Here is a 17,542-nt window from a genome sequence, read left to right as displayed (position 1 = left end):
ACTCTTACCTCAGGAAAGAACTGGATAATAACAGCAACTCCAGTGTTAATTTAACAGTTGACACTTTCCTACCATACTCTCCCTTTATTCTGAAAACATCTCTAGTTCTCTGCACACAGTGAATGCTCAATAAATATAATTGAATGATTGATTGATTGGTCTCTAGGAGGCAAGCACCCTCCCCTCTTTAATGCTGGGGAAACAAGCTCAGTGAGGTCAAGACACTTGCCCAAGGTAACACAGCTGTGGGCCAGGGTTAGAACTAGGTTTCCTGAAGGAAGAAAATGTGGTGCTGAGAGAGGTGATCAGGGATCATCTGAGACTCCCTTCCTGGTAGGTCAGTGTGTCAGGGAAGAAGGGGAGACCAGACGAAGGGTGCCCACACTCCTACTTTAAAGCTTTATTGAAGGCCCATCTCCTCCAAGAGGCCTTCCCAGACTAAGCCCCACTTTTTCTCATCTCCCACTCCCTTCTGCATCAACCTGACTTGCTCCTTTTGCTCTCCCCCCTCCACCCCTAGCCCTAATGCATTTATATATATGAATATCTGTAATTTTATTCATTTGTGTTGATTTCAGTTTATTCGTATTGATGTCTGTCCTCCCCCTCCTCTCTAGACTGTGAGCTCTTTGTGGGCACGGAATGTGTCTGTTTATCATTGTATTGTACTTTCCCAAGCGCTTAGTACAGTGCTCTGCACACAGAAGCAGTGTGGCTTAGTGGAAAGAGCCCGGGCTTGGGAGTCAAAGGTCACGGGTTCTAATCCCCACTCCGCCACTTGTCTGCTGCGTGACCTTGGGCAAGTCAATTCACTTCTGTGCCTCAGTTACCTCATCCCTAAAATGGGGAATAAGACTGTGAGCCACACATGGACAATCTGAGTATTCATTCATTCATTCATTCAATCATATTTATTGAGTGCTTACTGTGTGCAGAGCACTGTACTAAGCACTTGGAATGTACAATTCAGCAACAGATAGAGACAATCCCTGCCCAACAACGGGCTCACAGTCTAAACGGGGGAGGCAGACGGCAAAGCGAAACAGAACAAAACAAAACAACATCGTCAAGATAAATACAATCATGAAGACATACACCTCATTAACAAAATAAATAGGGTAATAAATAATATATACAAATATGCACAGTGCTGAGGGGAGGGGAAGGGGGAAGAGCAGAGGGTGGGGGAGTAAGTGGAGGGGAGGAGGAGCAGAGGGAAAGGGGGGGATCAGTTTGGGAAGGCCTCCTGGAGGAGGTGAGCTCTCAGTAGGGTTTTGAAGAGGGTAAGAGAGTTAGTTTGGTGGATGAATGCTTGGTACATAGTAAGGGCTTAACACATACCATTATTATTATTATTAGTGAATACGATTGACGAATTGTACATTCCAAGCGCTTAGTCCAGTGCGCTGCACATAGTAAGAGCTCAATAAATACTATTGAATGAATGGCTCAGTGGAAAGAGCCCGGGCTTGGGAGTCAGAGGTCATGGGTTCGACTCCCGGCTCTGCCACTTGTCAGCTGGGTGACTGTGGGCAAGTCACTTCACTTCTCTGGGCCTCAGTGACCTCCTCTGTAAAATGGGGATTAACTGGGAGCCTCATGTGGGACGACCTGATTCCCCTCTATCTCCCCCAGCGCTTAGAACAGTGCTCTGCACATAGTAAGCGCTTAATAAATACCAACATTATTAGCTCCCGGGGGGGGGGGGCGGGGGAGGGAAGGTGCTCGTCCAGGGTCGTGGCGGGCGCTGGCCGGCAGGGGGCGCTCGGACCTTTCCGCTCGTTTCCGGCAGCGTTCGACGTTCCTCCTCCCTCCGTTCGGGGAGGACTCGGGCTCTCCGAAGGGGCTCGGGGGCGGCGCTCGGCTGTTCGGCGGTTTCCGGAGCGGCTCGGGCGAGGCGGCGTCCGAGGCGGTGCTCTGAGGTCCGGGGCGGCCGAGGCGTTCGGCTGTTCGGCTGTTCGGCATTTTCCGGAGCGGGTCGGGCGAGGCGGCGTCGGAGGCGGTGCTCTGGGGTCCGGGGCGGCCGAGTGGGGCTGCGGAGGCGGCGGCGGCGGCGGCGGGTTGGGGGTCTCCATGGCGTCCTCGTCCCGGAGGCTGCAGACCAAGCCGGTCATCACCTGCCTCAAGACCGTCCTGCTCACTTACACCTTCATCTTCTGGGTGCGATGTGGGGGCTGGGCTGGGCTGGGCTGGGCTGGGCTGGGGGCGCTGCAGGGAGGCCCGGGCTGGGGGGCTGGGGAGGGGGGAGGGGCGGACAAGGGGGGCCACCAGCTGCCGCATGTTTTTGGGGTAGTCAGCCTGTCCTCTTCCTTTAATCGCTTCCTCCGAGGGGCGCCCCTCCCCCCCAGCCGGGTGAGTGTGTCCCCCTCTGCCCACCCCTCACTGCCCAGCCCCCTGCTGCCCTCCCCTCTGCTGCCCTCCCCCTGTCCTCCCCTCTGCTGCCCTCCCCCTGTCCTCCCCCTGCTGCCCTCCTCCTGTCCTCCTCCTGCTGCCCTCCCCCCGTCCTCCCCCTGCTGCCCACCCCCTGTCCTCCCTCTGCTGCTCACCCTCCTGCTGCCCACCCCCTGTCCTCCCCCTGCTGCCCACCCCCCTGCTGCCCACCCCCCTGCTGCCCACCCTCATGCTGCCCACCCCCTGTCCTCCCCCTGCTGCCCACCCCCCTGCTGCCCACCCCCCTGCTGCCCACCCCCCTGCTGCCCACCCCCTGTCCTCCCCCTGCTGCCCACCCCCTGTCCTCCCCCTGCTGCCCACCCCCGTCCTCCCTCTGCTGCCCACCTCCCTGCTGCCCACTCCCTCTCCTCCCCCCGCTGCCCACCCCCGGTTGCCCACCTGGCTGCCCACCCCCTGCTGTCCACCCCGCTGCCCACCCAGGCTAACCACCCACCGTTGTCCACCCCCTCTTGCCTCCCCCCAACCCACGGTTGCCCACCCCACGGCCTCCCCCATCTATCCCCCCACCCCCAACCGCCTCCCAGCCCCCTGCTCGGAGGAAGGGAGATCGTCCGTCTTGAATTCCCGGACACTGTCCAACAAAAGAAGTTTTCTTTCAGCGCCGGAGACTCAGCCGGAGCCCAGAGGAGGAAGTTTGAATTTCCCCGAGGCAGCGATGCCTTGGGTTCCCCTCTCCCGTTGACGTAAACCAGATGGATTCAAAAGTTCAAGGGTTTGATAAGTTGCTTTCCTAGTCCAGGTCCCACCCACCGAGGCCGGCCACAGGACCCTCTCTAAGCAGCTGGACAGATGGGCCAGGACCCCCACTCCCACCCCCAGAGTCTTTATTAATAATAATAATAATTATTATGGTACTTGTTAACCCTGTGTGCCAGCCACTCTACTGAGCACCGAGACGGATACAAGCAAATCGGGTTGGACACAATCCCTGTCCCACGTGGGACTCACAGTCTCTACCGCCATTTTACAGATGAGATAATTGAGGCCCAGAGAAATGAAGTGATTTGCCTAAGCTCACACAGCAGACAAGTGGCAGAGCAGGGGTTAGAACCCATGACCTTCTGACTCCCAGGCTGTAGCCACTACACCGTGCTGCTCCTCTTTGGGTAGCAACCCCTCTCTGCCCCGCACCCCAGCCTTACCACTCCCTCCCACTGCTCCCATTGGCGGCTATGCTGTGGCTTATCTCCGTCATCTCCTTTCCCATAATGAGTTATTATCCGTCTGTATTCTGACCTGTTCCAATGCAACTGTAACTGATTTTCATATATTTTCCTCAGTTTACAGGTGTCATCCTTCTTGCAGTTGGCATCTGGGGGAAGGTGAGCCTCGAGGTCTATTTCTCCCTGTTAAATGAGAAAGCCACCAATGTCCCGTTCGTCCTCATCGGCACAGGCACGGTTATTATCCTCTTGGGGACCTTCGGCTGTTTTGCCACCTGCCGTGGAAGCACATGGATGCTGAAACTGGTGAGTGATATCTGCCCGTTAAGAGCGTTCGCTGTTCATCATTCTCATACATTTCAGCCCCTTCTACTTGTGATGGCGTTTTTCTTTAGGACTAATGATTATTGTGGTGTTTCATTCAATAGTATTTATTAAGCGCTAACTAGGTGCCAGGTACTGAACTGAGCGCTGGGGTGGATCCAAGCAAATTAGATTGGACCCAGATCCTGTCCCGATGGGGCTCAGAGTTTCAATCCCTATTTTACAGATGTGGTAACTGAGGCTCAGAGAGGTGAAGTGACTTACCCAAGGTCACACAGCAGATAAGTGGCAGAGCCGTGATTAGAACCCATGACATTTTGACTCCCAGGCCCGTGCTGTATCCGCTACACAATGCTGCTAATCTAGTGGCCTCTCCAAACCTGTTCTGTAGTGGGATTTCCCTGTTCTTTGTGGAAAACTACTAAAACTAGAATTTTAGCCTTATTTTTGTGTCAGGTAATCGAGCACTTATCGTGTGCAGAACACTAAGCTTTTGGGGGAATGCACTTCAATAGGGTTGGGGGATATGATCCCTGCCCATAAGGAGTTTATAGTATACAGGAGGAGATATTAAAATAAGTTTCAGAATGGGAAAATGACACAATATAAGAATATGGATATCAGTGGTGAGGGTCGGGAGAATATCGAGTGCTTAAAGGGTACAGATCCAAGTCCATAGGCTTTGCCGAGGGGAGGGTGGGTGGGTAGAGGAAATGAGGGCTTGGGGAAGGTGCCCTAGTGTCTCTTTTTAGAAATACTAAAGGGCTGACTGGGAGTAAATCAAATCAATCAAATCAATGATGTTTATTGACCACTTATTGTGTACAGAGCACTGTACTAAGTGCTTGGGAGAGGGCAGTGAAACAGAGCTGTTAGACATGTTTCCTGCCCACAGTGAGTTTACAGTCCAGGTGATGACATCGTTTCTTTGTATCTCTGTCAGCTGGAAGGTGTTGCTTACTTGTGCTGATTTTGACTTATTTTCTGTCCTTAGTATGCCATGTTCCTGACCCTCATTTTCTTAGTTGAGCTGGTGGCTGCTGTAGTAGGATTTGTTTTCAGACATGAGGTAAGTCTGAATTTAAGATCTTGGTTGAGTTGGAGTTTAAACTTTAAATTTAAATTTAGAGCAGAGCATGGGCTTTGGAGTCAGGGCTCATGAGTTCAAATCCCAGCTCTGAGACTTGTCGGCTGTGTGACTGTGGGCAAGTCACTTAACTTCTCTGTGCCTCAGTTCCCTCATCTGTAAAATGGGGATTAAGACTGTGAGCCCCATGTGGGACAACCTGATTCCCCTATGTCTACCCCAGCGCTTAGAACAGTGCTCGGCACATAGTAAGCGCTTAACAAATACCAACATTATTATTATTATTATTATTACTTTAGAGAGAGGTGGAAATGGTTCGACACTTTAAGCGGTCAAGTTCTAGAAGTGCTAGAAGTCTTTCTCCCTGAGTGAAAATCGCTAATTTTTCTAATATGGGTCTTTGCTGTGCTGTAGCCAAAGAGGTAGCTAAAGAAAATCACAACGTCATTTCTGAATAGATTTTGACACATTCCTGATTTTGAAAAAGGGAATCTCTAGGCACAGAGGCACATAATAGTTGGGAAACAAAATAAATGCTTTTCCCACTATCCACACAATCTTGCTTATTTTCTGGGGGAGTGTAGATAGTTGAGAAACCGTAAACAGTTGAACAGTTGTGTGGGAGTCGGAGGACCTGGATTCTGATCCTGCCTTTGCCACTTATCTGCTGTATGACCTTGGGCAAGTCATTTAACTTCTCTATGCCTAAGTTACCTCATCTGTAAACTGGGCACAGATTTTCTGTCCCTAGTGATTATCTCGTGTCTTCCCCAGCACTTAGTACAGTGCCTGGCACAAATTTATATAGCTGTAATTTATTTCTATATCTGTAATGTATTAATTATATTATAATTATATTAATGTCTGCCTCCCCTTCTAAACTGTAAGCTCATTGTGGGCAGGGAATGTATCAGTTTATTGTTATATCGTACTCTCCCAAGCGCTTATTACAGTGCTCTGCATATAGAAAGCTCTCAGTAAATATGATCAACTGACTTAGTAAGCACTTAAATACCATAAAAAATTAGAAGATTAAGAATATAGAGTGTGCGGGTGATGCTTTAAGGTGTGAAACAAGACCTGCTCTCTATAGCCAATTTCTAGACAAGGTTCAATAGTGGTCTTCAAGTGAAATTCAAAAGCTCATCAATTTTTTTTCCCATCACAAACCTTCTACTAGCATCGAGTCCAGCCTCAGTTTGAAGCAGTGTAAAACCTATTGGGAGGCAGTTTCAAAAGGAGAGATTAATGTGTACTGTCATGAAGCACACAGAAGTGGGGTGTTAGGGCTGATGAGGAAACCCTAATTTCAGTAGAACCTATGGGCTGGTCAAAAATCTAATGACCAAACACTTGAGAGGCAGTGTGGCGTAATGGGAAGAGCAAGACACTAGTAGAAAGGAGACCTGGGTTCCAGCAGAAACATGACAGAGCTCAACAAGGGATTTATGACAAGTAATTGATTGAATGATTGATAAGGCAGGGATCCAGTGACTAGTGTCCATGAGTGATTGGTGGGCTGCCCGTGATCAAGTGCTTAGTTCAATGCTCTGCACATATTAAACACTCAGTAAATACCATCGATAGATTGATTGGACCCAGCTGATTAATAATACAAAAACCCTTATGCCTAAATTCAGCAAATCAATCAATCATGGGTATTTATTGAACACTTACTGTGTCCAGAGCAATGTATGAAGTGTTCGGGAGAATACAGTACAATCGAGTTGGCAGAAATGATCCCTTTCCTACAAGATACTTGCAGTCTAGACTCTCCTTGCAAGCTTACTATTCATATCATCTAAGAATAGAGGACTTCTGTGGCCTGAAGTACTTCCTGGGACCATGAATTCACCCTAATTATTGAACCCATTGCCACCATGCAATTTTTTTTTCAGACTTTGGGTGCCCTGCCCCCCGCCTTCAATACCATTTGCGTGGTTGATGAAAAACATGTCCGGGTTCCTTCATATCAATCTATTAATGTCTGTCTCCTCCTCTAGACTAAACTCACTGTGGGCAGGGAGCGTGTCAGCCACCTGTGTTGTATTGTACACTCCCAGATGCTTACTACAGTGCTCTGCACATAGTAAGCATTCAATAAATACTATTTATTGATCGATGGATATTGCTGAGTAAACAAGTAGAGTCCTCCCCACTTGCTCTCCCCAACAAGAATAAATATTATATATATTCTGTTGTATTATACTCTCCCAAGTGTCTTGTTCAGTGCTTTGCACACAATAAGTGCTCAATAAATACCATTCATCTATATTGATCAACATTGTCTATCAAGGAAACCAACATTATTACTCTTCACCTGCATGCATGGTTTGCCTCAGTATTTTCAGGTTCTTTCAGATCAGTAACCACTTTTCTTGAACCACTCAAACTCCCCCTGGAAGTAGATGTTCATGGTAAAGTAAATGAGATAATCACTATTCTTTATAATTTCCATGGCATAAATTATTTTATTTGGACAAATGTTTATCTGGAAGGCAGGACACAAAGGAAATTTTTCACAGAATTCTTCAATTGTGGCAGATGAACCCTGGGGAAGAGAAAGCCTCTTCTCAGGCACCTTAGGATCCACAGATTGGAAAACCTTGATTTCTTTGAAATCAAAGAACAGTTTTATCCATGCTAGCAGATCATATGAGAGGTATTTTCTAGAGGGTTTTGTGTGCTGACATTGCTTTTTCCTTGCTGCAGATCAAGAGTAGCTTTTATGCCAACTACATGGACACCTTAAAAGGATACAATGGGACAGTGGATCACAGAAGTGAGGCAGTGAACACCATCCAGAGAACTGTAAGTGGTTAGATTTAGGGGCTGTTTTCTGACAACTTCTTCAAAGTTTGGTCAGAGGGCCCTTCAGTATAGTGCCTGGCACATAGTAAATGCTTAACAAATACCGTAATTTTCATTACTTTGGAACCTGGACCAGGTAGTATTCTGAGGGTGGCCTAACATTTTGGAGATTGAGAAGTTTTGCCCCCTCCTACACTCGCCTCCCTTCTCTCCTTCTCCAGCCCAGCCCACACACTCTGCTCCTCTGGTGCCGCTAACCTCCTCACTGTGACTCGTTTTCGCCTGTCCCACTGTCGACTCCTGGCCCATGCCCTGCTTCTGGCCTGGAATACCCTCCCTCCTCACATCCGCCAAACTAGCACACTTCCACTCTTTTAAAGCCCTACTGAAAGCTCACCTCCTCCAGAAGGCCTTCCTAGACTGAGCCCCCCTTTTCCTCTACTCCTCCCCATCACCCCCATTCCCTCCCTCTGCTCTACCCTCTCCCTGCCCCACAGCACTTGTGTATTTTTATACATATTTATTATTCTATTTATTTTATTAATGATGTGCATATATCTCCAATTCTATTTATATTGGTGCTATTGATGCCTGTCTACTGTTTTTGTTTTGTTGTCTGTCCCCCCATTCTACATTGTGAGCCCATTTTTAGGTAGGGATTGTCTCTATTTGTTGCCAAATTGTACTTTCCAAGCGCTTAGTACAGTGTTCTGCACACAGCAAGTGCTCAGTAAATACGATTGAATAAACGAATGGACGGTTGTGCATACCCCCTTTCCTCCCAATTCTCTCTATCTGGAGTAATATTATTTTTCTGGACAGAATCATCAAAGTTCAGAGACAGACATTTATTTCTAGGTTTCCTGTCCTAAGTGGTCTGGTATTCAGGGATTAGAAAAATGAGTGCTGAGAAGAATTCAGTGAGGGCCACAGTAAGACATTAAATCACTCTTGCTGGCCACTTTAATCTTGCAAGCCACCTTATCAACATCATTTTCTTTGCTCATTCCATGGTATTCATATCATCTACGTTTATGTTGGTTTCCAGTTGCAGTGCTGTGGTGTCAATAATTTTACGGACTGGAACAACACTGCCTATTTCAAAGAGAAAGGAATTCCTCAGAGCTGTTGCACGGACCCGGAGAAATGCAGTGAGAGTGATCTGAAGGATATAAGTAAAATCCCAAACAAAGTGTATCATGAGGTAAGAGGCATCTTTGGACCTATCAGGCTGGGTTAGGAGCCGAAGCCATTTTGGAATTTTTCACCCTAGTGAGCCCGGCCTGAACTTGGAGATGAGATATTTTGTGTGCTGAGAAGGGACAGCCTTGAGAGTCAACCTGTTTTTGTTTGCACTGCACAGAATGAACCCACCCTTCCTTTCTGAAAGTGAATTGCACTCCTTGGGTCCCTTGTTGGTCTTTGCTATGCAGAATGGCTTGGAGCTGCGTCCGGCTTTGAAAGCAAGCTTATTGTCTGGGCTCACGAGCTTTCTCATTTTTTCCTCAGGGCTGCCTTTCAAAGGTAACGACTGTCATTGAGTCCAAAATGGGCATTGTGGCAGGGATTTCCTTTGGGGTCGCTTGTTTCCAGGTAAGGTCTTGTTAAGGCCTAGTTTCTTTAAAGATCTCTCTCTCTCCAGAGGATTTATTCTTTTAATGTTATTTGTTAAGTGCTTACTCTGTACCAGACACTGTACTAAGTGCTGGAGTAGATAAAACAGAAGGAGGTGGCCTAGAGGGAAGAGGTTGGCCCTGGGAGTCAGAGGATCTGGGTTCTAATTTTGGTCTACCGGGGGACGTTGGTCCAATCACTTAACTTCTCTGTGCCTCAGTTACCCTATCTGTAAAATGGGGATTAAGATTGAGCCCCACGTGGAACATGGACTGTGTCCTACCTGATTATCCTGTGTCTATCCCAGCGTTTAGTATAGTGTGTACCACAGAAGTAGGCACTTAAATATTATTTAAAAAGAGATAATCAGGTTGGGCACAGCCCATGTCCCAGACGAGGCTAACGGTCTCAATCCCCATTTTACTGATGAGGTAACTGAGGCACAGAGAAGTTAAGTGGCTGGCCCAAGAGCACACAGAAGTTTGATGTCAACCACAGGGCAGCCACAAGCACTGCTGCTTAGGGACCGGATGTGGACGTCCCTTTCAAAGAATTGGAGGGAGGGAATTTTCCATGGAAGCTCTTCAACTTTGGAATCCCCTTTCTCTCCGGATTATAAAAATGGATGAGACAAAACCTTCATGTAAGTATTTCCAGAGCCCAGTGACGGTGCCAAATTCAAAACAGGTTGGGTCTGTCATGTTCAAACGGGCCGAAGCTGGTTGTTGTGGTTTTTATCGGGTGCCCACTGGGTGCAACCCATCTTTGTGCTTGGGAGAGTAGGAGCGGTTCCCTGCCCACAAGGAGATTATACTCTAAGGTGAGGAGGAATCTAAAGATAGCTTCACTGTTGGTCCTGAGCATACGTAGGCAGCATATTCAAGGGGAAGGAGGCAACTTGCCTAGTGGAAAGAGCATGGGACTGGGAATCAGGAAGTCAAGTCTCCTCAGCTTCCCTGCTGTGTGGCCTTGGGCAAGTCACTTAACCTCCCTGCTTGTCAGCCTCCTTATTTGTAAAAGGGGGATACAATCCCTCCTCTCCTTCCTTCCCTCTTAGTCTGTGAGCCCCCATATTGGGCAGAACCTCTGTCCAATCTGATTATCTTCCAATCTGTTTATCTTGTGTCCACCCCAGTGCTTGGCCCGTAGTCTGAGCTTAATGAATGGCATTATTACTACTGTTAGTACTATTTGCTTGAGATTTTAATTCCTGGGAATATACAGGTCAAAAAACACCCCCACAAAAGCCATGAAATCCCTTTGGCTGTTTTCTTTTCAGCCTGACACTCTTGACTCCCATGTGTGGTTTGTTATCTTCACATGGGTAAAATACTCTTCAACTCCAACTTAAGAGGAAACAACAAACTCTTCTTTGAACTTGAATTCCATTTGACCTGCTTCTACTCACCATGCACCACCACTCCCCCTGCCCCTGTGGCCAGTGATGTCAGAAAGAGCCTGGGCTTTGGAGCCAGAGGTCATGGGTTCGAATCCCGGCTCCGCCACTTGTCAGCTGTGTGACTGTGGGCAAGTCACTTCACTTCTCTGTGCCTCAGTTACCTCATCTGTAAAATGGGGATGAAGACTGTGAGCCCCACGTGGGACAACCTGATTCCCTTGTGTCTACCCCAGCGCTTAGAACAGTGCTCTGCACATAGTAAGCGCTTAACAAATACCAACATTATTATTATTATGTCAGTAATTTTAAAAAGAACGTTTACAGTTAACTCTCTCTGTGGGCAGGAATCATGCCTACCAACTTTATTGTACTTTTCTTACATATTTAGTAATAGTACCTTGCACATAGCAAGCACTCTTATTACCACTGATAGATCGATCGACTGATAGAAGCATACCTTGCTTTGCTTGAGAGCAATTCATTGAGGAAAACACCTCAGAGTTTTGTTGGCTTTTCAGAACTATGATTCGTTTCCGAAGCAAAATAAGGAATCCCTCTTCTCAAGCAGACATTGCCCCTCAGAAAATGGAGAGCAGGGAATGTGTCTGTTTTATTGTTGTATTGTGCTCTCCCAAGTGCTTTGTATAGTGCTCTGCACACAGCAAGTGTTTAATAAATATAATTGATTGAGAAGCAGCATGGCCTAATGGACAGAGCATAGGCCTGGGAGTCAGAAGGACCTGGGTTCTAATTCTGGCTCTGCCACTCATCTGTTGTGAGACCTTGATCAAGTCACTTCACTTCTCTGTGCCTCAGTTACCTCGTGTATAAAGTGGGGATTAAGACTGAGCCCCCCATGTGGACATGGATTGTGTCCGAACCTTTATTTGTTTAATGGTATTTATTAAGTGCTTACTATGTGCCAGACCCTAATCTAAGTGCTGGGGTAGATATAAGGTCATGAGGTTGGACACAGTCTCTGTCCCATATGGGACTCACAACCTTAATCCCTCTTTTACAGATGAGATAACTGAGACACAGAGAAGTTACCTTGTATCCACCCCAGCGCTTAATACAGTACAGTGCAAAGTGAACACTTAAATACCATAAATAAAAGAAATTCTTTTGATTCCCTTTTCTGCATGTAACTTCTCAGTGAAGCAGCGTGGCTATGAGAAGCAGCGTGGCTCACTGGAAAGAGCACGGGCTTTGGAGTCAGAGGTCATGGGTTCAAACCCCGGCTCTGCCACTTGCCAGCTGTGTGACTTTGGGCAAGTCACTTAACTTCTCGGTGCCTCAGTTCCCTCATCTGTAAAATGGGGATTAAGACTGTGAGCCCCACGTGGGACAACCTGATTCCCCTGTGTCTACCCCAGCGCTTAGAACAGTGCTCGGCACATAGTAAGCGCTTAACAAATACGAACATTATTACACACCATTCCATCTCTAGAATTTATATGATCGCCCACAGATATAGAGTTTTGATTTGGGCAAATATCAATTAAAATGTAACATAACCAGCTCAGCTCTGCCATGAACAAAATATTGGCCCTCTTTCTGTATTATTCAACTGGGGCTCAGTGTCTTGTTTCCCAGCCTGATTTTAGGAAGTGCTTCTACTTAAAGGTTTGATTATTTTGCATTCTGCGATAGCAAGACTCCAAACAGGAAGTTATTCAGAGGGTTCTGCCTTTTGCTCGTCTCATGTTGAATGAAGTTGGAACTTCATCTGACCTGGGGAATGGATTTTTAGAAAAATCTCCTGTACCTTCTGGAGACCTCCAGACCCAGGTATTTTAGCAGTTGTAGAGGCTTCCCAAAGGAAACTTGAGACCATATAAATTGAGCCTGGTGTTTCACCCTAAGTTGCCCGTGCTTAAGCAGGCTCCTCCTACCCTCGTCTCTGGCTCCTTGGTTTGTACAGTCGGACATGTCGGGTCTCCCTTTTAGTTGCCCTGCAGCGTGTCACTTTGGGTAGCGCCTGGGTCTGGCACCTTCCAGTGAAGAAAGGAAACACGTGACTTCTCAGAATTCTCATCCCTTAGAAGTTCCATCTCCGGTTCTGGAGGCATTGCAAGTGACAGCTGTGAACATTACAGTTACACAGAGGAGTTTACTGTTAAATAGTCCAGGTTTTTCGCTTGAGCCAAGGTGAGGTTCTGCAAAACATCAAATTGGGCAACTAAGGAAGCAGCATATCCTAGTGGAAAGAACACGGCCTTGGATGTCAGAGGATGTGTGTTCTAATCACTGCTCTGCCAGTTGCTTTCTGTGTGACTTTGGACAAATCACTTAACTTTTCTGTGCCTTGGTTTCTTCAACTGTAAAATGGGAATTAAAGCCTACTCTCTCCTACTTAGACTGAGAGCCCCATGTGGGACAGGGACTATGTCCAACCTGATGAACTTGTATCTATCCCAGCATGTAGAACAGTGCTTGACACATAGTAAGTACTTAAGACCTTCCATTAAAAAACACGCTATCCATCAACCAAAAGGTAACTGGAAACTGTGAAAAGTTATATGGCTGCAGGCCCTGTATTTCCTGTGTCTGATTCTGGTGATGTTTATTTCCAGCTGATCGGGATCTTCCTTGCCTGTTGCCTTTCCCGCTCCATCACAAATAACCAATATGAAATGGTGTAGCCAAGTTGGCATGCAGGATGGCCTCCTTAGGACCAAGGTAAATCCATTTTGTTTTCAGGTAGGGCCGATTCATCCGCATCTGTAGTCTGGATTGTTTGCGTCTGAGCTCGGATCGCGAATGTACTCAGACTTCCTGTGATTGGGTCTTAGCCTGGACTTGGGGTTTGAGATGGGCAGTGGTTTGAGATTGGGGTTTGAGATCGGCAGATGCTTGTATGATAACATTTGTGCAAGGGTAAGAGGCCCTCAGTATATGTCTGCCTTTGTGCAGTGCCTTATAATAATCTTAGTATAATAATCAAAAATGGCTTCTTTTAGATTAGATTTTTCAGTGGTGCCTTATTATTACAATGTTTGCATTCTTTTCGTCAAGTGCATTGGTAAACACGCTCTTTTCCTTTTACCAGCGCATCCACTTCCCAAGGCCTTTGACCCAACTCTGGTTGAGCAAATTCTAGCCCACAGACATTTTGACATCTTGGGCAGGTCAATCTTTCCAAGTGGAAAAGGGGTTTGGTGATAAGAGTGGGAGTCTTCCAGGGGTCAAGATGAGATCCATCATCTCCGCCAACACCCTCCCCAACTTTGCACCCAGGGGTCGTTGTAATTGGTCCTTGGACCCTCTCTTCGGGCCAGGCTTCACAACGGGGCAGTGGACAGTCCAAGACCAGAGGCAGGGTGGCTGCAGGGTGGGCGAATGGCCACCCCCTCCCTACTGAGCTGGTTGCTGGGATGTGGGGTGCAGGGCCAGGTGACCCCAGGCTGGATGGAGGATGTGGTGTGGTGGTTATCCACCCTGTGGAAGGGTAGGTTGAAGGCTGGGGTCCCCCCTGCCCTTGACTCACTCTCTCTGGCCAGGAGGTGTACAGGGAGAGGAGAGAGTGTATGAGGTAGTTGACTCTTTGTGAGTCCAGATATTGAAAAATGGGAAGTACTGAAGTAGGGTGGCTTAGTAGAAAGAGCACAGCATCAGGAGTCAAGAAACGTGGATTCTAATCTCAGCTCTGCCACTTGCCGGCTGTGTGACCATGGGCAAGTCACTTAACTCGCCTGTTCTCGGTTTTTATATCTGTAAAATGGGGATTCAGTACTTGCTCTTCCCCCTTAGACTGTGAGCCCCGTATGGGACAGACCTGTGTCCCACCTGATTATCCTGTGTCTACCCCAGCGCTTGCCACATGGTAAGCGCTTAGTAAATGCCACAATTATTACTACTGTAGCTGTTAAGTACGTTAATCCAATTTTTTTTTTTTTGTACCTTTAGGACACTCTTTCATGTCTTTCCCTTCCAAAGAAAGCACTTCACGGCCTTCTTCTATCCCCAACCTCCTGAAATCACGTTTGAACACCGATTCCCCCAAGATCGACTCAAGCAATTCCGAGGCCAGCGTCGGCTCCATCTAGCCCAAAGTGCCGATAGGCCGGAGAGCATTCCGAGCTAAGAGCGTCAACCCGGCGGGATGGTTGGCGCGAGCGATGTCCTAAAAGCTGCACCATTTCAGTGCCTTACCCCTTCCTGATTAGAGAGGTGCTCAGAGGGAGACTCTTCCTCCAGGTCCTGAAATGCTACCTCGAGGTAATTGGCTGTGATTCAGATCTTAGCTTTACTCTTCGGCCATCTGGTAAAGTGGCTTCCGCCTCTGCCTCCCCCCCACCCCCATTAACTGACACTTTTCATCTCGATCGACTGGAAAACGCGTGACTGGCCTCAATAAGGTTCCAGGCTCACGTGCCCATTTGACCTTTCTGCTGGACCAACAGGCAGCAGGATCTCATTGTGAAATTCAGTCCCCGCCCACGACCCACCCCGAGCATCCATCAATGAGCCACCAGCTCCTGGCAACCATCTCTGGCCTGGCTTGCCCTCCACTAGGCAGCTCTTCTTGGCTAAACAGGGTTCTGCCACCCTTCCCCCTTCGTCACTTCTTGAATCAAGGATTTCATATTCTTTTTGTTCTATGGTTGTGGAGGGATCATTTTTCCATTTATTATTATTATTTCTTTTTGAAGACTAATTCACTCTTAATCATGCTGTAGCAATTTTCTTTTCTACTACCCCTCCCCCCCTTCCCTCTTGAGTTGTAGCAGGGCCTTGTGATATAGCTGAGAGTCCCTTTAGCCTTAAGTGGTATTCATCCACCGGTTGGCGTGACTTAATTGTCAGTATTATGTGCTGCTTTTTTTGTTTTTTAGGTTTTTTTTTTCTTTTGGTCATTAAATTAGAATTCCAATTGTCCAATCACAATAAATGGTTTACTATTTTCCTCTAAGAAAACGGCTGAATTTTTTATTGAGGATTTGGATGGGGTTGAAGAAATATTAATGGTTTAAATATAATAATAATAATGGTACTCGTTAAGTGCTTACTATGTGCCAAGCAACGTTCTAAGTGCTGGAATAGATACAAGTTAATCAGGTTGGACAAAGTCCACGTCCCACATGGGGCTGGCCCATACTCTTAATCTCCATTTTACAGATGAGGTAACTGAGGCCTAAAGAAGTGAAGGGCTCAAGGTCACACAGCAGACATGTGGCAGAGGTCCTTCTGACTCCCAGGCCCGTGGTCTATCCACCAAGCCACACTGCTTCTAGGAAAACAATTCCCCGCCTGTGCCCTGACTTGGATTTGAACCGAGGTTGCTTGTGGCCAAAACGCAGAGTACTAACTACTATGCCATCATGACGAGCTACCAAGGAACCTAAAAAGAGACCATAACCTTGGCCTCGGGCTCAGGGAGCTGAAGGGATTGAAGTCATCGCTGGAGATTGGCCTGGTGATGTGGCCCAATGAGGTTTCTGTAGCTGTGGCCTGCCTCTGCTAGCCCCAGAAGCGTGCCTAGGTGCATGCTGGAGTGGTCTATAGAGGCATTAGTTGGGCAGAACCGGATGCACTATGAGGTCTTTGCATCATGCACCCCCCACCATGCACATGAGAAGTCATAGCATCGAGTACCCTGCCGCCTGCCAGCTCCACACACATGTCCACAGGGCATGTCCTTTCCGAACCCCCTCGCAGCAGTCGGTCGCGTCCCCACCGAGGAGTCTATCTGGGCGGTTGTTCTACTTGGACCTTGCGGTTCAGATGAAGTGGAAGACCAAGGCCATGACCCCCTGTGTTCATTCTGTCACTGCTCGTGAAAGGATCCCCTTGTTTGCCGACCGGATTGCCGTTTGGGGAATTCTGTGTGTTCTCTTAAAATTCCCCCGAGGAAGTTATGATGCTATGGCCAGAACATCTTTGGGTAAGGGGTCTGTTGCAGAATGTCTGCTGCTCTCTTCCCCAGTGTTTTCCAACCTTTTCCATTTCTAGTGAGTGGGCTGTAGAAGATGCAACAAACTCCCCTATCCCATAATCAATACTTGGGGAGTACAACTGAGTAAGTAGATGCAGTCCTGCCCTCGAGTTGCTTGCAATATTTGATGGTGAGAGGAGTGCAGGGGGAATTTCCTTACGGACAAAAGCTAATTTAAGTTGGTGATCCCAGTAGCAGAAGCTGCACAGGGCCACTCCCAATCGATCAATAGTATTTATTCAGTGCTTACTCTTTGCAGAACACTTTACTAAGCACTGGGGAGAATATAATAGATGTGATCCCTTCCCCCAGGTAACTTCTAATCTAAACGGAAGACAAGCTAAAAGAAATTACAGGTCGGAGAAGTGCTTAGGACAGTGCTGTGCTCACCGTAAGCACTCAGTAAGTACGATCCATTGATTGGGAAGCAACTGAGTGTAAAGACGTGTACCTAAGCGCTGTGAAGATGTGGGGGCGGGCTGAGTATTCAAGCGTTTAAGGGATGTGGACTTGAGCTGATGCAGAAGATGGGGGAAATACCGTATTTGACGGGTAACGTTGAGGTGTTCTGGAGTGGACAAAGAAATGCCCAATCCAGTGCATACCTCCTGGCTATCCTGCATCTCTTTTCCAAGCCTCTGCTCAAAGAGAACTGTTCTTTCCTGGTTTCCTGCATTCCAGGTTGGCCTCTTGAATAAAGTGCACACCACCCCACTGATACTTCAGTCAATTAGGCAGTATTGAGTATTTACTGT

At 47.6% G+C, this 17,542-nt stretch overlaps 1 protein-coding gene across 1 annotated transcript; it reads left to right on the top strand.

Moving 5' to 3' along the window:
• The first annotated feature begins 2,033 nt into the window (after positions 1 to 2,033).
• Positions 2,034 to 15,769, top strand: TSPAN6 (tetraspanin 6). Its single transcript, XM_029067969.2, has 8 exons — positions 2,034 to 2,160; positions 3,732 to 3,920; positions 4,933 to 5,007; positions 7,738 to 7,836; positions 8,885 to 9,040; positions 9,346 to 9,429; positions 13,426 to 13,531; positions 14,759 to 15,769. The coding sequence occupies exons 1-7, from the start codon at positions 2,074 to 2,076 to the stop codon at positions 13,492 to 13,494; spliced, it is 759 nt and encodes a 252-aa protein (XP_028923802.1). The 5' UTR covers positions 2,034 to 2,073; the 3' UTR covers positions 13,495 to 13,531; positions 14,759 to 15,769.
• The last annotated feature ends 1,773 nt before the right edge of the window (positions 15,770 to 17,542 follow it).

The sequence above is a fragment of the Ornithorhynchus anatinus genome, chromosome 6, assembly GCF_004115215.2.
Source record: "Ornithorhynchus anatinus isolate Pmale09 chromosome 6, mOrnAna1.pri.v4, whole genome shotgun sequence".
Taxonomy (NCBI): domain Eukaryota; kingdom Metazoa; phylum Chordata; class Mammalia; order Monotremata; family Ornithorhynchidae; genus Ornithorhynchus; species Ornithorhynchus anatinus.
The sequence above is the reverse complement of the archived record's forward strand: the minus strand, read 5'-3'. Positions and strand labels throughout refer to the sequence as shown.